This window comes from Grammomys surdaster, unplaced genomic scaffold (assembly GCF_004785775.1).
Source record: "Grammomys surdaster isolate TR1022 unplaced genomic scaffold, NIH_TR_1.0 374, whole genome shotgun sequence".
Classification (NCBI taxonomy): Eukaryota; Metazoa; Chordata; class Mammalia; order Rodentia; family Muridae; genus Grammomys; species Grammomys surdaster.
In genome coordinates, this window is record NW_021604793.1 from 1,289,155 (window position 1) to 1,309,714 (window position 20,560).

General features: G+C 50.2%; 2 protein-coding genes across 3 annotated transcripts; both read left to right on the top strand.

Moving 5' to 3' along the window:
• The first annotated feature begins 883 nt into the window (after positions 1–883).
• Positions 884–14,649, top strand: Hoxc6 (homeobox C6). 2 transcript variants are annotated; one of them, XM_028781144.1, is made up of 3 exons: positions 884–1,461; positions 12,412–12,757; positions 13,491–14,649. In XM_028781144.1, exons 2-3 carry the CDS (start codon positions 12,604–12,606, stop codon positions 13,796–13,798), a joined length of 462 nt encoding a protein of 153 aa, XP_028636977.1. In that variant the 5' UTR covers positions 884–1,461; positions 12,412–12,603; the 3' UTR covers positions 13,799–14,649. The 2 variants fall into 2 exon arrangements, with proteins under 2 accessions (XP_028636977.1, XP_028636976.1); XM_028781143.1 differs by lacking the exon at positions 884–1,461 and having other exon boundaries at positions 12,282–12,757; positions 13,491–14,646.
• Positions 14,650–16,719: 2,070 nt separating this feature from the next.
• On the top strand, positions 16,720–20,128 carry Hoxc5 (homeobox C5). Its single transcript, XM_028781146.1, has 2 exons — positions 16,720–17,242; positions 17,935–20,128. Exons 1-2 carry the CDS (start codon positions 16,789–16,791, stop codon positions 18,147–18,149), a joined length of 669 nt encoding a protein of 222 aa, XP_028636979.1. The 5' UTR covers positions 16,720–16,788; the 3' UTR covers positions 18,150–20,128.
• The last annotated feature ends 432 nt before the right edge of the window (positions 20,129–20,560 follow it).

The following is a 20,560-nucleotide window of genomic DNA, read 5'->3' on the forward strand; positions in this document are numbered from 1 at the left end:
GAAAGAAAGAAAGAAAGCTGGACCAAGATCTTCAGCTTTAACATTGTTTTTAATTTTTTTTTTGAGGATTGAAAGTTGCCATTAATATCTAGAAAACAAGATGACCTGAAGCTAGGAATAGTCTTGGGTGCAGGGAGTGTCATTCTGTTTGAGAAAGGAACCACCTGGGCAATGAAAGTAATTTTAAGGCTCCTTGAAGCTGCACAAAACTCTCACCCCTTCTGCTGCCTCCAAAGGACTGCCAAATCCTGGTCCAGGCTCTCCGTCCTTTAGACTCCATCTACGACAGGCTTGGTAGGGAGGGCTGCCAGCAGCCTGAGACTCCAGTTCTTGTTTGATGGGTAGGGAGTGGGGGGCTTGCGTGGGGCACTGCAGTAGAAAAGATGTGTTCTCTTTCTAGAAAACAAAGGTAGGATCAGGGACGGTATTCATTTTCAGTTCCTTCATCTCTCCAGCCTCCATTGCCCCAAGGCTGCAGAGCTCTGCAAAGCTTTGATTTTCATCAGGTCCAATATCATTACCTTCATTTATTAAGAAAAGTATTTAAAATTCGGGACAGCAAGAGAGGGCAGTGGGTCCTCAGCATCTGAACCCTCTTTTCTTCTCTCCCTACATGCCCTGTCTGCTCTTGCTCTGTTAGTCTAGAGCAGCCGGCCTTTGGGGAGTGGGCGGTGGGTGAGGGTGGGGTGGGGGTCGAGGGATGCTCCCTTTCTGAGAGAATTGGGTAAACATGGCGACCGTGGCGCCCATTTGCACACGCTACACAAATGCATCGCATTCCCGGTTGTTTGCAGAAAATTTACAGCTGAGTAATAAAAGTTTACGATCGACTCACAAGTTGGATTGGCCACAAGAAGTCATGTGGATTCCATCCATGAACGTGAACTTTTTATTGTGGTTTGTCCGTTCCGAGCGCTCCGCAGAACAGTCCTCCCTGTAAGAGCCTAACCATTGCCAGGGAAACCTGCGCTGGGCGCTCCGTACATTACCAGAATTTTTTTTATTAATCTGATTAATAATTATTTTCCCTATTTAATTTTTTTCCTTAGGTGGAGTTGCCGGAAGCTGGGGGCACCTGGGGAGGGTGGGGTGGGAGGGGAGAGGCAGAAGTTGAGAGCACCTCTCTCTCCCTATACCCGACCCCTCTGGCCCCCAAGGGGCAAGAGGTTCGCGGGTGTGGGGGCTGAGATCTGGAGCTGCAGATGCCTCCACCCCTCCCCTCTCCCAGATTCTCCCTCCTGCCTCTTCCCTGCAACTTTCCTTAATTTTATTTGGCTTTTTTTTTAAATCAGGACTTTTTATTTATTTTTAAATTTATATAAAGTATGTGTGTGTGTGTGGAGCTGAGACAGGCTCGGCAACGGCACAGAATGAGGAAAGACGAGGAGAGAGACAGAGAGTGGGAGAGAGAGAGAGGCAGAGAGAGAGAGAGAGGGAGAGGGAGAGTGACAGCAGCGCCCGGTAAGTGTTTCCTTATTGGTTCAAATATGTAACTAATGGTCCGTAGCTGGGTGGCGGTTTCAAGATAAGGACAGCAACGCCTTGTCTTGGTTAGAGAGAAAAGGGGGCTGGTGAGAGGGTGGGCGCGAGGGTAATTAAGGGGCGGTAAAATGGGAGGATGGGGTTAAAGCAGAAATCCTGGTAGTGGGGAGAATGTGTTGTCCTGACGTCGCTTTGCGCCGAAGTTGGGGTCCTGGGCGGGAGAATATTGGCCCGCGGGATGGAAGTCCCTGGTCTGGGGCGTGGGGGCCCTCGGCCTGATGCCCACAGTGTCTGTACCTGCTTAATTAGCTAACTACTCTTGGCTGATGGAACTGGGATGTGGTGGCCTGGAAGCTCAAACTTCAAGGCAGGAGAATCTGTAGTCTGGGCCCATTGCCCCCTAAGCAACGTCAGCTCCTCAACCCCCAAACAAACTTTCCAGAGCCCCCTCCCTGTCCGGCAGCCCCCTCCTTCTCGGAGAGCTAGAAGCCAGGCCTCACACATGCGCAGTGTGAGCCCAGGGCCGGGCCGCGGAGCAGGAAGCGGGCGCAGCTAGGCGGGCGGCGGAGCCTGTTAATTGGCAATTAGGGGGGAGGCTGGTGGCTGGTGCGCGTCAGCCAAGGGGAGAGAGTCTGCCCACCCCTGCTCCCGCCCCCACCCTGGCGCACAGGAGGGTGGGAGGCGCCCTACGCTGCGGGTAGAAGGAGTAGGGGGTGGGGATGCAGAGCTCAAAAGCCATTTTGTGCTCGGAGAAAAGCGGCCTAAATGCTTACCCCTCTTGTGGGCCCGGCGCCCCCACCCCCACTTGCGGCCACTCCACTCGGGATGCCACTCCAACTTTCTCCTGCGTCTTGCAGGACTGCTCTAGATTAAGACCTGCCTTGTCCCGGTGGAGGTGGGGATGAGAGAGGCCTCCGGTTGGGCGGGGATAGACCAGGCCGTGCCCCCAAGACCTCGAGGGTGCTACAAGGCCCCGAGTGTTTATGGGTGGGGTGGGCGAGTTTCCCTCGGTAAGGGCGTCAGACTAAGGTGGTGGGTAGAGTCCTGGATCTTCTTAATAATTGGTGCTAATGACGTGTTGTATAATCTTAACCTGACACATAGGGTTTCATAACATAGTAGCTTAATTTCTTCCAAATGTACGTGGCCCTGACTGCATTGCAGTTTGATATATGACCCCGCCCTGCTTTCAGGCTTGGGTCTGAGGCGACCCTGTTAGTGAGAGATTGTGTTTATAAGGAGCGGCGTGCACAGAGAATGCTTACACACCCAAACAGACACCCCTTAGAGCTGGGAAGGCGGCAAGCTCCTGCCGAGGGACCAGACACTAGGAGACAGACTCACACCTTCAGTCTGCGTCCATCTCACCGCCCCCCCATCTTCTCCCAGAAGCTCGTCAGAGAGTCTTCGCCCAGCAGTGTGGGGGAGGGGATAGCTGGATTTCCTGTTTAAACCCAGACCTATTGCCTGCGGGTGGGGGGCGCGCAGTGGTTAGAGAACCCGTTTTTATGAAATTGTTAAAAAAAATACAGTTCGATTTCATTCAAATCAAATCCTTTGAGCTCGAGCCTATGGTGAATCCTCCCTCCCATCCCCCCCCCCAACCACCTTCCCTTCTCCAGCCCCCCCAAAATTCCCCTTTTGCAGTCGACATAAAGGCCTCTGAGGTATTCTCTCGGGGAAAGAAATGGCATTTTCTCTCCCCTTTCCCACCCCACCCCCCAATAGGACTGGTGTGTAGGCAGAGGCGTCTGCCGAGGGGCTAATTTCGCGTTCCTTGTTTACGACCAAGAAAAGCGCTTGGCTCTTCCCAAATGGGCCCAGCCTGCCGCCTGCTCCGGCTGCCGCGCACTCTCCCGCCCGAGCCTGGCCCCCAGGCGGATGCCTGGGGGTACGAGGCTATGGCTGACCAGGACGGGGGGTCTGTGGGACCTGAAAGGGGCCAGGGGAGTGCGCTGAGACAGTGGAGGGGCCCTGGAGGCCCGAACGGGAGCCTTCTCCTGGCGTACTGTGGGAACCGCCGATCGGTGAGGCCGCTATTTCTTTCTTCAGCCTGTATTTTGTCGGACCCTGTCCCTGCGGATGGCCGCAATGACGTGGGAGGGGATGTTTGGGGGACACAAGTCTCCTTTGTTCCACCCCAAAAGAAAACCATTTTTGGAGAAGGCTGTTCAGACTAGTGTGGATTCACCTGGGATGTTAGAGGCCCCCTCCCATCCGAGGGGCGGGTCTGGGCTAGGATGGGGTATTTCTCTAGGCCTACAGGGGATCTAACTGGATGTGCTAATAGCCATATCGAGGTGCTAGGGTGCGAGAGTACCTGTCAAAAACACCAGCTTGAGGTGTCTTTATATTTTTATTGATTTCCTGCTCCTTCTTGGCTACAATCCTGCAGCTCTTACTCTCCCACCCCCAACTTTATCCTAAACCTTTCACCCCTAGACCCCTCTTTGGCAAGCCTAGGAGCAGAACGCCAGTGACTGGCCCCAGTTTTCCAGTTTTCAAGTCTGGCCAGGGGATAAACCAGATCTCAACACATCAGCGTACTCCGCTCGCCAGTTACTTTCACTTCTCTGCCCCTTGATTCTTTCTCTTTCTGGTGCTCCAACAGAAGCACAAGAGGGGCCATCAGTGGCAATCCTCAGCCTTCTTGCAAGCCAAATTCTGCGTGGATGTGGTTCCTCACTGCAGGAGAGCTCTTCTGATTATCTAATAATAGCCAGTGAGGCCAAGAATAGAATTTTGCTCAAGGGCTCTGCATACTCAAGGCTGAGGCCTACCTAGGCGGTCAGTCACTGGATTCTATGGATCAAGGTTTGGCAACCTCCCCAGAGCCCGGGACTCAGAAGCATTCCCTCTGAGCTCACTTTTTGGGCACCCTCAGGCCTGCCCCTTAAGAGGTTTTGTAAACTCTGCTATCCGTTGTATTTCAGTCTAGGTTCCTAGGAGAAATGGGCAGAATAAACCCTTTCTCTTCTCGCCTCTTGTCTGACAGCTGTGATCCCTACAGAATTTGACCTTGGTTTGAAAAAGGCAACCTTGTTGGGCTGACTGTTGTGTTCTGGAACCAGGCTTGGTGGAATTATATATTTATTATATAAAGTCTCAAATATACAGATTCAGAGGCAGGGAGAAATATATAGAGACTCATATTTCCTTATGGTTAAATGTTTACTACCATGGTTATATTTGATAAACACCGTTTTATGTGCATGCGAAATTTTGTTAGCCTTTACTGGCTGAGAGTGGGCTAGGGGAGCAATGGGCTGGAGGAGAAGGCCCTCTGTGCATGTCTGCGGAAATGTGTGTGCTGGAATTGGAGTATGCGGCTTCCAAAAATCTAAAGAAGCCACAGGCTTTGGCTCATTGCTTTTGCCTGAAGCATACTACACCCTTCTGCCGTCTCTCCTCACCTCTCTATGAAGTCTGCCAAATCACAGGCTCTCTTCCAAAGAGAACCCAGTCATCTTGAAAACGAAATCTGTGGGTTCTTTCATGGTTGTTGTGAGTCTGAAAGCAGTTCTGAATCACCAGGACTGGGCCCTGGAGGCTGGAAGCCTCCATGTGCATGGGCAAAGGGATTGTAGTGGCTAACATGATTTCTGAGTCTAGGTGGCTGCGGGCCAAGGTGCTTAAAGAGGTTTGTAGGGAAGGAAAACCAGGAGAGGCAAGGATACCGCCTGTGAATAACTCTCCTTCCTTTTGCCTTCCTGGTTCATTACCTCACCCTAGATTTGCCTGTCTGTAAGGGCATATTAGGAGTTCTGGAAGGTCCTATAAATACCCAGATCTGGAGACTGATTGGGGTGCATTTTAATCTTGTCAGTGACCTGAACCAATGTGAAGACCACTAAGAGAAGGCTAGTGGAGGCCCCTCTAGAATGCAAGCTGGGCCCATTGGCCTGTGGGGCTGGAGCCCTAAGTATGGGCCTCGGCTAGGAATTAATTGGCCTCCTTTTGCAGCTTTTCTGGGGCCACGAAAAGACAGAGCTGAGAGGAAATAAAATGTCAGTAGAAAGCCCCATAAATGAAAGAGTGGACAAGAGGAGTGCTGGATGAGGTTTTGTGCTGCTCCCAAGACACTCGGGTTCCTGCCCAGACTTGTGACTCCAGGGGATTCTCAGCCTTTCTTCCCTGTTTCTTCCTCAGCTATAGAGGGTGTGACAGAGTAGCTCAGGCCTTCCTGCTCTAGCCACACCGACTTTGGGGTGACATTACCCCAGGATCATGTCTCTCAAGCAGCCCATGGCCTCTGTCACGGCGCTATCAACCGCCCCCTGTTTATTGTGTCTGCGTGTTGTTTACTTGTTTTGTCTGCTGCCACCCTGCGTCAGAAACTCAACAAACCAGCAAATTCGCTCGGGAGAACAAAGTGCAGGGCTCTTTCAAACTCCCTCCCCCTTTCGGCACCCCTACCTCCTGCCCTTAATGTGCTTCCTCATTTTCCCTTTCTGAGGGGAGGAAGCAAGCAGAAATTGTCCTAAAATAGGGCCGATGTTTATGGGACAAGGGAATTATGAAGACACCATAAACCTCCGGGTGTCCTAGTGTTGAGGAAACTCCCAAACCCCCCTTCTACAGCATTTCTTCCTTTGCCTTGGTAAACAGTTGGGTAAGGGGGCCACAGACCCTGAGAACATTTCAGTGCCCCTTCCCTCCTCCTTTCCTCATCCTCGTTCCTCCATTCCTTTCTTCCTGAGTTTCTCTCAGTCATAGGTGGTTGGGTTTTCTGTCAGGGTAATGTTGGTGGGTTCATAAAGCTAGATAAAGCATACTACCTTCCCTCCCTTTATCTTTTCAGTCCCCCCAAATAGCAGTGAATTTAAGCAAATCCTACAAAATTAAATTACCCGTCCTGTAAGGGTCCTATAAATCCCCAATCCTGCCAGGTGTAGAGTCAGAGAGGTCAATGTTTGCCTTTAATTTTGCTCCTGGCTATCAAATCTAAACTAGTATCATTGCAATAAGTAATATTCTTATTTATGAAATTAATTCTCCTCCCCACCCCCCTTCTCCCTCTTTCACTAGTATGAGTTAAATGCTTCTTTCAGAGCTACTGACAATAAAGGATAAAGTTATTTATAAAGAATTGACGATGATGTTTCATTGTTGGCTTATTGTTCCAGAACATAATAACATTTTATTTCTAAGTGGGAGAAGTTAGATCAGGAGAAGATGGGGGGGGTGAGGTTAGAGGAGGCTTGGTATTCATATATACAACTCTTGTTGTACTTTTATGACTTTCACAGTTTCCACAGGACAACTTACTGTGATGTCATAAATGCCAAGGTCTACAATTTTAAATTTCATTAACCTCCAAAATGGTCCCAAGTAATAGTCTATGTTCAAAAGCAGAGGAGAAACCAGAAAGCTGGGGGCTCCTTTGGACTAGCATAGAGCAGCACATTTCCTGTCCACCCCCTTACTCTCCTTCCTAACTTGACAGTCTCCTGAGGTCCTGTTTTGGCAATACAAAGTAGCCTAAAGATTCTGGGTCTTGAGTTTTACCTCCAGACCAACTAGGACCACCTGCTTTGCCCTCCTGAAATGTCCTAAGGCAGCCAAACTCTCCATTCTCAATGGGGATGAGATGCTCTCCACAAGCCCCCTCCTCAGCTGATATTTCCACTGCTTTGGCATCAAGGTGGAAGGAAGGCTTGAGGGCCTGGTCTGCAAAAGCCAGTTTTTTCCCCCCAAGTGAAGCCTGAAGGGGCTTCAGGGCAAAGTTTGATGGAAACCTATTTTACTTTTGAACTCTTAGGCAGAGTCGGAGAAGCCAGACATGCATAGCTGGGGGTTTGTGTCTGCTGATGGTAGTTAGCCTTAACCAAAGTGTCAGTTAGGAAAGGTCAGGCAGAGATTCACAAAAACAGAGTAAAGGGGTGGGGGGAGCCATCAGAGCCGCTCTGTCTACTTTTCTCCAAAAAGCCATATCAACTCCACTTTGTAACCTCTTCTTAGCTCAAAAGAAGGAATCACAGCACAGGCCTGAGAGCTATTTGGACCAAATCTCAGGAGCTGAACATGTCCCATCTGGACATGTTCCTTCCTTCCTTATAGACCTCCAACTCCTTTCAACTGGTCAGCTTCAGCCTTGTCACCACATATCAGCACCCATAAACGGATCTGTCAAATTTCACTTTTCTTCCCAATGTCTTTAAGCTTGACTTTTTAAAAGCAGTGTTCCTTTTTGGAATGCACTGTATGTGTTGAGGAAAATGTATGTGTTAGGAAATCTTCCCTACCACATCTCAGAAAATCTGGGAGCCCTTCTGGGTAAAAGCTTTGCTTTGGCATTCCCAAGCAGACCAGACCTCTTGTATCAGGTTCTTTGGCCCGCGCCACTCACCACTCTCTTTGCAATTCTTTCCCTCAGAGGTCCACGGAGATCAAAGAGGTTTGTTCACAAAACACCAGACATTTGAAATAGGGGTTTTGTGAGTTTTTAATCATTTTTTTTTTTTAAAAAAAAAAAAAAAGAAATTTAGTCATAAGCCAGTAGAGCTAGCTGAACTCTCTAGAACAGCAAAGCCTTAACCAAATATTGCGATTGTGAGGTGAACTGAGTAATTATTGAACTCAGCTTTCTCTCTAAGAGGGATTTCAGCTCTCGCCCAGTGGCACAAAAGGAGCCGACAGGATAACCGTTCCATATCTCTGGAAATCAAGAACTGGAGATGGTGGAGGGACAGGGTCCCGCAGCTGTGCAGCTGCCTTGCTTTTAGGCAGCCAAGAGCCCAGGCAGGCGAGGGAGCTTAGGGTTCAGCGGCTCCGGCTCCAGCGTTGGAGTGAGCGCACAGCGTAGGGAGTCGCCGAGCCGAGCTGTAGTTGGCGTTGCCGGCCAGGAATGGAATACTTGCATCTGTGCGGTAGTCAGCCACAAACATCTTCGCAGAGTTGAGGGAATCTAGGGAGAGAGGAGAGACTTGCAGAACACAAAGAAGGGCCTTCCGCGAAGAATATTTTTTTTTTTCAGATTTCACCAGGCTCACTTCAGACGTCTGTACACACAAAATTACTTTATTTGCCAGAGCAGAGAAGAAAGCAAACGCAGACGAGGTGAAGCCTGTCCATGGCCATCCTAGAAGCTGAAGTCCACTCTCCCCTCATCCTTTTCCCAGTTCAGAACCATAAAGACATCCCAGCCGTCCTCTGACTTAGATCTGGCAGGACTGAAATTGGGGGAAACCCCTAAGTGCCCAAGCTCGGGTGCAGCCCTTAGCCTCCAGGCCAGTGACTACACCCACTCAGGCCCAAAAAGCAGGCAGTAAATTCCTCTCCTATAATTAGTGCTCCTAGAAGGCATGTGTTTTGGATTGTGTGTTTGTGTGTGTGTGTGTGGGGGGAGGCTGAAGCGACCAGTGGCAACTTTCCCGCTTTATTCTTTTTCTGAGTTTTTATATTCTGTTTTTGAATCCAGTATTACAGCTCCCAACGTGAAAATCTGCTCTTGACACCAAGTCCCCTCTGAATGCCTAATTCAGAAGGCCTAAGGCCCAGGGCTTTGCATAGACCAGCGGGTCTGCCGGGTGTGTGTGTGTGTGTGTGGGGGTGCTTCTCTGATTTCTCTAGGCTTGTTTTGATGGAAACAAAGAGCCTCCCTCCTTCCCAAGACGTGTGCATATTTACAGAGCTGCACTGCAGTTTTAATAAAACATCTGTTCTTGCTTCTGCTGATGAGCTTCCATAATTGTTTTCAGACAAATTTAACAGGAAAATATAAATATATTTAGAGAAAAATTCAAGTTCCAGCCCCTCCCCCACAGACACCCAATCTTTTGCCAAGGGAAGAGAGAGAGCACAAAATAGGAAAAGGAAAAAAATATTATCTCAGGGAGGGGAGATCCAATTCATCTGACCTGCTCCCCCCCCTTGGAGCGAATACTCTCAGTAAATTTCAATTGCATAATTAAAGGTATAACTAAAGGAAATGGACTTTCTCCCTTTAGGAATAGAAAGGGGTTCAGGAGAGTATGGTGAAAGTTAACTTTCCCTAAAGTCCTTAGATGGAGGGAAGATATTTGTGTTTCTGCTTCCCCTGATCTCCCCCTTGCAGCATTTCTGCCTTTTTCCCCAGCAGCTGGTTTCTGTTCATTATAAATCGGCGAGACCTTTCAGGATCTGCCCTCTGTTTAGGAACGTAATAAAACACTTAACTTTTCCGGGCCTGAGACTTACATTCTGCTCCTCAGGTCGCCCACCCCTGAGCATACCACCTTTAGGCCCCAAAAGAAAATCTCCCCAACTTTGGGGCCCCTTTAATCTCTGGAGGGAGGGGCTCCAAGAAACTCATACATAGGGGGCTGTAGCACAAGACTCCCCCAGTGACCCTTCATTCCTCCCTCCCCCCATGTCCATAAAATTTTTTTTAAATATACAAATATATACACCCATGGAAAGCAAAACTTCATTAAGACATCCTATCTTCCATCATTCAATTTGTTTTACATTGCAACAATTTAATATCTTGAAGGAAGTACCACTGACATGATTTATCCCTCTAGCAATCTCACTCTGAAATAGGAGGGGAATTTACTCTTTCTTGCCATGGCTTCTACGTGATACACTGCTACCCTCAGGGCAAACAGGAGGCTGGGAACTTTGAAAGAGGTTACTGCTGTCCAGGGGTGCACTGGCTTGTTCTCTAGCCCAGGATACACCCCCCCCCACTCAGTTTTCTCTTCTCCTACCTCTTCCCCTATAAGGGGACTGGAGCCCCAGCCAGCTGTTGGAAACCTCTGCCCAGGCATGCCATGAATTTGAGTACAGTTGGATTGGAAAGCAAAAAACCAATACGCTACTGTTGTGTTTAGGGATAACTGCTGTGTCACCCCCAGATGAGATAACTATTAAAAATTCCTCTCTTATTGGAAGCCTTCTCCTTCTGCCCTCTTCACCTTGGAAAGAAACTAGTATAGTCAAAGGGTACAAACTTCAATAATTACAGGGTTCTTTCTTCTACTCTTCTAAATTCCAATCAATTTCCCCTCCTTTTCAAAGGCAGGGGCTGGATTTTTGAAAGCCAACACAACTTGTCTGGCAGGAAGACTCCTCAACCCCCTAAAGAGGTTCATGTATTAACTAACAATTTTGTCTGCACTAGCTCCTACACACTGTCTGCTTTTGGGTTCGAAACTTTATCCCCCCCCCCCCCCCCCCCCTGGGGACCCCCCGGGGAACCCTAAACGTTACAGAAGATGAATAAACGAGTTTTTTTTTCCCCAGCATAGTCCCGTTTATGGCTTTATTGCTACCCATTGATTACTCCGCTTTGTTACACAGAAGGGAAAGATCATAAAACCCGGCGACATCCGGGTTCTTGTTATAGTCAGTCTCAAAAAAAAAAAAAATTAGTGAGGGGAAAATATGAGCTTTCACTGCTTCCTGCGTGTTCCTCACCATCCTCTCTTTGTCAGCTCCAAGCATTTCTAGGCTATGTCGATATTAAATTCTGTTTGGGTTAATCAGAGGGAAACCCCAGCTGTACACCTTCTGCTGTTCACTCGCTGCAGCTCTCTCTGTCGCTGAAGCATCTACAAAACTACTATTTCCTGATCTCCTCCTCCCTTTTCTTAGCCTCAAGGTGGGGGAGAAAATGGAGGTAAGAACTGAGAATCCAGAGGTTTGTGAGGTGGCTGAGACAGGAGACCAAGCGTTCCCCAGGAATCCCTTTCCCAGGGTCTTACAGCTCAGGTCCAGGGGCACCTCCTTTGGCAGGGCAGTGAATCCAGAGTAGATAGGGTCTTCTGACCTGAGCTGGAGGTTGAGTGTGTTGGGATGTATCTGTTCATTGGAGTACCACCAAATTTCCTCTTTCGGGCTGGATCCTATGTGAATTACACCACTGGCCTGGCCTGAGCTGGTTCCAAATCATAAATTCTCACCAACACAAACAGGAGTTGATGTCTTTAGGGAGAATCTGAGAATCTGAGAAAATCTCTCTCTCTCTCTCTCTCTCTCTCTCTCTCTCTCTCTCTCTCTCTCTCTCTGTGTGTGTGTGTGTGTGTGTGTGTGTGTATTATTATAATGCTTTATTTGAAGCAAAAATGTTGCAAGAGTTTCCCCAAAATGTAGGTCCTGGGGAGGAGCAGAAGGTTAGGAGGCAAAAGGGAGAAGATGCACACTCCAGGCTCCTCACTGTACCCTGTAGTCTCACCCACACCCTTCAGGTCTGTTTGCCTCCCACATATCCTCTAACCCAAGACTCTTAGCTATGCAGCCTTCTTCTGTGCACCATGTTTCAGGAAATTTCCTTTTCCTTTTGAGTTTTAAAAATTACTGGGAAAATATACTGTCTAGTGATAGGGACCCGATTCATGAGTGTCAAGCCAGAATATCTTCAAGAATTTCTGGGAACCTCTTTCTACTGGGAAGGATCTCCTCAAATGAAGCAATCAGGATTCAATTTTAGAAAAATGGATCGGATACGAAAGATGAAATAGGTCTGAAAACAAGGATTTCCTGGCCACAGCACAGAAAGTTAACTGGGGCGGAGAGATTTCCTGGGACTAGACCTTTCCTTCCGCTGGGAAGAAGGCCCTGCTCACAGACCTGCATCCCACCCCCAACCAGTTCATATATATATATATATTTTTTTTTTTTTTTTTTTTTTTTTTTATATATTCTTAAAAGAAATTCAAGTCTTACTTTCAAAGCACATACTTAGTCTCAACTAGGGAATCAACAGAAGCAGAAGCGATTTTTTTCCCCTTTCTTGACATCTGGCTTGCGATTGGCTGGAAGGGGGTCAGCTGACTTTGTCATTTTGTCTGTCCTGGATTGGAGCCGTCCCTATAACCATCTAGTTCCGAGTACAAACTGGAGACAGAAATAAATATTAAAGAAATCATAGCCCGACCAGGTAAAGGCAAAGGGATGAATTCCTACTTCACTAACCCTTCCTTATCCTGCCACCTCGCCGGGGGCCAGGACGTCCTCCCCAACGTCGCCCTCAATTCCACCGCCTATGATCCAGTGAGGCATTTCTCGACCTATGGAGCAGCCGTAGCTCAGAACCGGATCTACTCGACTCCCTTTTATTCGCCACAGGAGAATGTCGTGTTCAGTTCCAGCCGGGGACCGTATGACTATGGATCTAATTCCTTTTACCAGGAGAAAGACATGCTCTCAAACTGCAGACAAAACACCTTAGGACATAACACACAGACCTCAATCGCTCAGGATTTTAGTTCTGAGCAGGGCAGGACTGCGCCCCAGGACCAGAAAGCCAGTATCCAGATTTACCCCTGGATGCAGCGAATGAATTCGCACAGTGGTGAGTTTTACAGCTCCGAGATATAAATTAAATAAACTGAACTGGCTTTATGACCGGCTTCCCTAGAAGAACGGGCGGAGAGAGTTTTTTATGGCCCCATAAAAACAATCACGCTCGTCTCCTCGCCGACACCGAGACAGGGCCCCCTCTTCAGCCCCCTCTGCTCGCCTCCCGCGCTGGCTCGCAAGGGCCTGGCCCCCTCGATCCCTGACGGATTGGAGGGCTCCAAAAGGAGCCGAGGGGGTAGGAACAGGGAAGGGAATGAGGGGAGGGGACAGAAGGTGAAGGAGCCCCCCAAAGTCTAGTTAGGCCGGAGAGATGGGAGGTAGTTAGGAGAGGGCAAAGAAGTGGGGAGAACTTTCCAGTGAACTGAGTGTTGAGGAAGGTAGAGGAGCCCAATCCTTGAGAGATGGGGCTCTTATCCCCAGTAGTTGGTATTAAAAAAAAAAAATCAGCTTTTAGACAGCCAGCTTTCGGCCTGGTTTTTGCCCCGCCCCCCCCCCAGCTTTCTTTGGGACACACATCTCGCACCTCGTGGGAGAACTGAATGAAGTTGGGGTTCTGGATGTCCCCCCAGTGGGGGTGGGGCAGAGCAAAAGGGAAAAGGCTAAAGCCCGAAGGGGCTGCGTGCTGTGGGCCAAGTTGAGAGGGTCTGGACTTTTTGCTAGACTAAAATGTCTGCAGAGGACGCCTTGCTGATTGTTTTTAGTGTGTTTTGTGCCCGGATCTCTAGGGGTCGGTTACGGAGCGGACCGGAGGCGCGGCCGCCAGATCTACTCTCGATACCAGACCCTGGAACTGGAGAAGGAATTTCACTTCAACCGCTACCTAACTCGGCGCCGGCGCATCGAGATCGCCAATGCTCTGTGCCTGACCGAGCGACAGATCAAAATCTGGTTCCAGAACCGCCGAATGAAGTGGAAAAAAGAATCTAATCTCACGTCCACGCTCTCAGGGGGTGGCGGAGGGGCAACTGCCGACAGCCTGGGAGGAAAAGAGGAAAAGAGAGAAGAGACAGAAGAAGAGAAGCAGAAAGAGTGACCAGGACTGCCCTTGCACCCCTTTCTCCTCCCTTCCTCATCCTAGCTCCCCGAATCACACACTCTGTATTTATCTCTGGCACAACTGATGTGTTGTGGCTTCCTAAAAGAAAACAGGGAGTCAAACGTGGACCTGAAAGTCAGCTCTGGACCCCCTCCCTCACTGCACAACTCTTCACTTGCCTCTTCCTCTAGCTCCCTCGCTAGCTCCTTCCTGGCTTGTCTGCAGGCCCCTTCCCTCGCCTAGGCCTAGGGGACCTGAACCTCGCTTCAGTCTCCACAGATGTCCCTCCAAGTGAGCCTTAGGCTCCCTCCCCACTCCCGACGCCCTTCACCCCCGCCTTCCGGCGCATAGAGCTGGCTCCAGGGCCTGGGGCCTCCACTCCGGGGCCTCAGGGCCCGGCCTCACAGCCGGAGGGCGGGAGGCCTCAGGAGGGCGCGCCTCGGCCCCGCAACAACCCCCAGGGCCTTTCCCCAGTCCCTGCCCGGCCCCTCTGCCCCAGCAAATGCCCAGTCCAGGCAAATTGTATTTAAAGATTCCTGGGGGTCATTATGGCATATTTCGAACTGTGACCGTTTCTGTGTGAATATTTCTAGCTGTATTTGTGGTCTCTGTGTTTATATTTATGTTTAGCACCGTCAGTGTTCCGGTTTCATTTTAAAAAGCATTTAAAAAAAAAAGAGGGAAAATAGCGAAAAGAGAAAAAAAGTGAATGACGTTTGTTTAGCCAGTAGGATAAAATAAATAAAGAAAAAAAGAAACCCCTACGTGTTATCCTCCTGTATAAATCCGACCTCTGGATCCGTTCTCGAATATTTAATAAAACTGATATTATTTTTAAAAGTTTATAATCCGCCTGTCTGCTCATTCGCCTTCCCGCTGGCTTGCCAGCAGAACTCTCGCGGCCTGCCGCCTGCAAAGCCCCCAGCCCTCCGCACTCGCCTGCCCTGCAGTCAGGCGCTGAGCCTCGGTCTCTGGGTTCTCCTGACCGCGATAGGGTTCTGAGAGGCCTCTGGGACCCTCCCTACACGGAGCAACACACACCCCGGAAAAGAAAAGGAGGAAAGGGGCCGCCTGGACTTTCGCTGGGGGCGGGGAAGCTTGAGTGAGCCGGGTTGGGCTCCTAGCCCCACGCGGGCCTTTCTTCCTGCCTGTAGCAGCCAGGGATCTTCGGCTTCTGAGCCCTGAGCCCAAAAATGCGAGAAAAGGAGCCTGATCCGAGCACTAGGGTCGCTCCCACCCACTGCCAGCAGCACGGGGAGAAGGACTAGCAAGCAAGCCCCCAGCCCGCCAGGCCGGCTGTTGTGAAACCTGGCTGAGGCTTCCTGGCAATCCAAGGACTTCAGGAGTCGGTCCGGGACTGAGCGATCCAAAGACGACTCGAAAGAGAAAGACTGGAAACTGAATTCTGGCCTGTTCTGGGACTCCTGACCCGCCAGAAAAAAGTCCTTCTTCCTTACAGCCCTAGCCTGTCTGGTTCCTGCCTCTTCTCTCCTCAAATCTGGCGCATGAGGGGCACAGTAGGACCCTAACCCTTTCTCAGATCCAGCCTTCTTTCCCCAAGGCTCAGCATAGAAACCTGAGTGGGCCTAGGGGAGAAGTGGGGGTGGAAGGTCTCCTGGAGGGGGAAAAATCCTGAGTTTTCCCAGACTCTCCAGGTCCCTGCCACTGCCCCCCTTCAGAGCCTCCGCCAGAGGGGAGAGTGAGTTCTGGCAGAGGCTGAGAGTTCCTGAGGAAATGCTGAGAGTAAAGAGTAGGGCCTGGGACTAAGAAAGCAGGGGATAGGACCCAAAGGTTGAAGAAACCCTGGCCAAAGGGTTGCCTGACTCCTGGCCTGCCCATCCCCATCCCCATGGGCCTTCTGGCTTGAAACCAGGGCTAAGGGCTTACCCCTAAAAGAGTAAAAGCAGGCCTTTATCTCTGCCTTGCTCATAACATTTGTGGAGGTTTCTCTCTTGCCCCTCTATGCTCTTGGGAGTCATCTGAAATATCTGGTACCCCATCAGGATCACACAGAACTGTAGAAGAGCCCTCTCATTGTGTCTAGTTACACACATGGGAATGTTGCCTCTTGCCTCTCTAGGGTTGCTAACATTGTGAAGTCTACCCAAGTCCACCTGGCCTCTCACCTCCAGTCACATCCCAGAGAGTACCTAGGACTCTCAGCCTCAAGATCTGTCTGCCTGCTTCTGCTCACTCAGGAACCCTCCCTCCTCTTGTGTATCCTGCCTACCTCCCAGAGGTTAATTTTCCCAAGCCTACAAGGCAAGCTCATCTTAATCAAAACTGAGTTCAATCCTCCCAAGCAAGAGACCTTGACCTTTAGTTTAGGTAAGCCAAGTTAAGTCCTCTTGGTTCTCCAGTCTGGGCTTTAGCTACCCCAACTCTCTTTCTCAGTCATCATTGAAGTCTGGAAGGCTCTGGAGGTAGAGAACTGGAACTATCCATTACAAAACCCACCAGTGTAATTCCTAAATAAGGCCTCATCTTTTCTCAAATTTAAACAGAATTTTAAAGACAAGCTCAAGGGTTACTTTGTCCAACAAGCAACAACTTCTCTACAATTCGACTGCCAGAAGGCCAAGCAATGCTGCAAGATGCAATTCCTCCAAGTCGGCACCAGGTGTCGCTGTGAGCTCGTTGTCCCGACTACCCCCCAATTCCAAGAACCATTTTTTTCCTCCCCCTTGCTTCTCTTTCTCTTTCACACCCCCCCACCCCCCGGGCTTTGCCAACATATCAAGATGCGTTTCGCCGGCTTCCATCACTAACCTCCCGGAGGTCATCAAGCCAAATTTATGAGTGGCCGCTCCAGTCACGTGACTCTATTTAAGGCTCCCTTATTTGGGAAGAGCGCATAGGATAAAGAAAGAGATATCTCCACCTATAAATTGTGCACTTTGGAGAACAAAAACCCCCTCAACTTCAAAGAGTCACAAATCACCCTTAATCAAAAAGGGTGCAGAAATTTTTTTTGGGCCCTCCCCGCCATGAGCTCCTACGTAGCCAATTCATTCTATAAGCAGAGCCCCAATATCCCTGCCTATAACATGCAAACTTGTGGGAACTATGGATCGGCCTCAGAGGTGCAGGCATCCAGGTACTGCTACGGCGGATTGGACTTAAGCATCACTTTCCCACCGCCTGCGCCTTCCAACTCTCTCCACGGGGTAGACATGGCTGCCAACCCCCGGGCTCACCCCGACCGCCCCGCCTGCAGCGCCGCGGCCGCTCCGGGACACGCTCTGGGCAGAGACGAAGCGGCTCCTCTGAACCCTGGGATGTACAGTCAGAAGGCGGCTCGCCCGGCGCTGGAGGAGCGAGCTAAGAGCAGTGGGGAGATCAAAGAGGAGCAGGCGCAGACAGGGCAGCCTGCCGGACTGAGCCAGCCACCGGCCCCGCCACAGATTTACCCGTGGATGACCAAACTGCACATGAGCCACGGTAAACTTTAGGACTTCATTTTGCGCGCTCGGGTCCGCCTGGGTTTTATAGGCCATGCGGGGCAAATAAAGAAAAAAAACCTGCGGCCATAAATTTTACGATCCAGGCATCAATGGCTCGTAAAACTGTCCACTAAAAGGCTTAGAGGCTGTGTGCGCCCAAATTTACGACGACATAATTGGATCATAGGAACAAAACGTGTATAAAAGGCAATATTCAATTTTGGGGGGAGAGGGAGGGAGTTAAAAAAATAGAGGGATCTGAAGGGTGAGGAGCATGGGGCTCCAGAGTGGGGATCCCCCTGCGGCTCCCTCCCTCCCCCCCCTGCGGAGCCGGCTCGGCCAGTGCTCGCGGCTCCGGAGGATTCCCGCGACTCGGGTGGGGGGGGTGGGGGGTCCCCGGTGCTCGGATCTCGAGGGTGCTTATTGTTCGGTCCGAGCCTGGGTCTCCCTCTTCCCCCCATCCCCCCTCAGCCCCTCCGGCCGCAGAGTGAAGGCGGCGGTGCAAAGTTTCCTGCCCAGGCGGAGGCGCTTCTCCCGGGACCGGGCCTGCCCTCCTGCGGCCCTTCTGGCCTGTCCCAAGGCGCTCACCTCCACTCACTCCGACCACGGGTGGGGCCTGGGACTAGGGTGGGACGTTGGGGTGCTGCACGCTATTCACCCCTCCTTGGTTTGGGGGGATTTATGTTCCAGAGACGGATGGCAAGCGGTCCCGAACCAGTTACACGCGCTACCAGACCCTGGAACTCGAGAAAGAATTCCATTTTAACCGCTACCTCACTCGCCGCAGGCGCATAGAGATCGCCAACAACTTGTGTCTCAACGAGAGACAGATCAAGATCTGGTTCCAGAACCGCAGGATGAAGTGGAAGAAAGATTCCAAAATGAAGAGCAAAGAGGCTCTTTAGAGGAAGCAGGGAGCCTTCAGAGAGCACCCCGGTCGGCTGTGGTCCCTGCGCCCTTCCTTTTCGGTTTTCCTCCTTCTAGATTTTGAGGCGGAGGCTAGAGCACTGGCTCTGGGCCTCCCAGACAAAAAGTGCATTTCTTTGGCATTCCGAATCCCCATCGACCCAGGGTTCTGCAGGACAGCCTGCATTGCCTGTCTTGCCTCAGCTCAGCTGAGCACCTCAGGCCCGGGGCACATTCTTGTAGGGCGGGTACTGGATAAGCCTCAGCCTGGGCTGCCTCTCCCGGCCCTAGCTCGGCTAGCTTGAGTTAAGGTGAGACAGACTGACTGTAACCCCTTCTCCCCGACCTCCACCTCACCCTCTTCTTTGTTCCTGCCTAGGCTGGCCAGGCTGCTGAAGGCTGGTTGTGCCAGGCAGAGGCTATGACCAGAATCGGGGTGCTTTCAACTAACCTTTATAACTTCTAAACTCGTCTTTGCTCATTAATTATTTGCATATGAAAGAGAGATAAGTGAAAGTGGGCTTGTAGTCTCCGAGGTTGTCCTATGCTCTTTAAACCTTCCAACCCCTCCCCAAAGTCCAAGAACTTCCCTAGCCTGGCTTGCTGCATGCACTCTCAGGTTCACAGTCCCAGCCTGCTAGCTAGCTCAACTATTGGGGTCTCTTGCCTTTGGACCCTAGCAAGTGGTTCTTTGAGGCTTTTTGCTATCCTGTATATCTTGCCATGACTTTCTCACCTTCCTGCCCCATTGCAGTTGCCCAACTATTTATTGACTCCAAGTCCTTCCTGAAACTATATTTTGTCATATCAAATAAAGCCAGAAAAAGAACAGGATTGAAGATTCAGTGACTTTTCTCTGTTTAGGGCATGCAATGAGTAGATGTGTCTAACATAGGCTCTGAGATGTGTGGTAAGCCATCCCTTTAAAAATATTTTTAAACACGTTTAGGAGAAGCAAGAATAGGGAACAATGTAACTGAATTCTTTTCTTGATTCATGGTTCCAAGAAGGCCTCTGTGGTGAAGGGGAGTACACTTGAGGGCTCCTGTACTGTTGTTTCCACATGTTGTGGGTGTCTAAGGCACCCAAACCTTTCTATACCCTATTCTCAATGTTGGCTAAAAAGACTTGAAGTTTCTAGACTGTCTGTTGTCTGTACTTAATGGCAGAGCATAGGAACTCATCGCTCCACTGACTTAGATTTGGGTCTTTCTGGATCTGGGCCCTTCTGGATCTGGGTCATCCCTGAGGGTCCTTTCTGGACATAGAAAACAGGTTGAGTCCTCAATCAAGGGCCATGTTCGATCCCAGAAGGATTCCCAGCAATAGTAGGTTCTGCTTGTTAAAGAGGTGTTGGGGAAGGGAAATTGGCCATGGTTTGAGATGTTCTTCAGCTTTCTAAGATATGGGATGGGGCAAAGGGGGACCAGGGGGACAGTGAATGCAACCTGCAGTGAGTGCCTGCCTTAGAGAAAACGTACAGACTGCTCTCTGTCTTCTAGGGTCTAAGCCAATGAAGGAGAGTTCACTGGAGTAAGACCCGTATAGACCATTGCGGGAGCCATGTCTGTTTGCCATCATCTATCACAGTCTCTGAGATTTTGTATAAAAGGGAGGGTGGCCTATAAGAGAGGGGACACAGCTAATTCAGATGGGGCTGGCCTAGGCTTACGCTCTGTTCAGCTTCACTCCAGGCTCCATGTGATGAAGGAGGAAGTACTTTACAGGAGAAACAAATGCGGGATGGGTCCATAAAACTTTACTGCATTTCCTCTGCAGCCTCCCACAATGGGGCGATTTCCTGGAGCCAAGCTTAGGCCCCACACTGGAGGAGTGGGGATCTGAAACTGGGCGAAGGGCTGCTCTACGCTAGGACAGAAAGGGAACAGAGTGGCTCTGGGGGAGGGGCAGGGAGATTTCTTTTTACGATTATTAATGCTTATGTTCTTTGGATTTATTAAAGGTCTGACTTCACTGCATCCCACTGTCTAAGCAATGTGTCTGTCACTTTTAGAAGACTCAAGAGCCTGTTCTCATCCCATGCTTAGCATGTAGGAGGTCTCAGCACATGTTTGTCAAGCTGCACCCCATTACCACCCTTCCCTTAGCTCTGTGCTCAGGCAAGGTTAGAGCACTGCCAAAGTCTCCCCTCAGCTTGCACTCTGCAGGCATGCAGCCCAGCCCTAGCCAACCCTCCTCTCTCTCTGTCTCTGTCTCTGTCTCTCTGTCTCTCTCTCTGTCTCTCTCTCTGTCTGTCTTTACACACACACACACACACACACACAGAGAGAGAGAGAGAGAGAGAGAGAGAGAGAGAGAATATGTGTGGTTTTCTTCAGGGAGTTATTTTAATTTTTTCTACATGCTGCGTAAAACTATTGGGTGAGCATTGAAGCATGAAGAAGCACTG

Coding starts and splice junctions, on each gene's coding strand:
- Hoxc6 (XM_028781143.1), top strand. CDS start 12,358: ATGAATTCCTACTTCACTAACCCTTCCTTATCCTGCCACCTCGCCGGG. Junction 12,758..13,490: donor GCGAATGAATTCGCACAGTG/GTGAGTTTTACA, acceptor CCGGATCTCTAG/GGGTCGGTTACGGAGCGGAC.
- Hoxc5 (XM_028781146.1), top strand. CDS start 16,789: ATGAGCTCCTACGTAGCCAATTCATTCTATAAGCAGAGCCCCAATATC. Junction 17,243..17,934: donor CAAACTGCACATGAGCCACG/GTAAACTTTAGG, acceptor TTTATGTTCCAG/AGACGGATGGCAAGCGGTCC.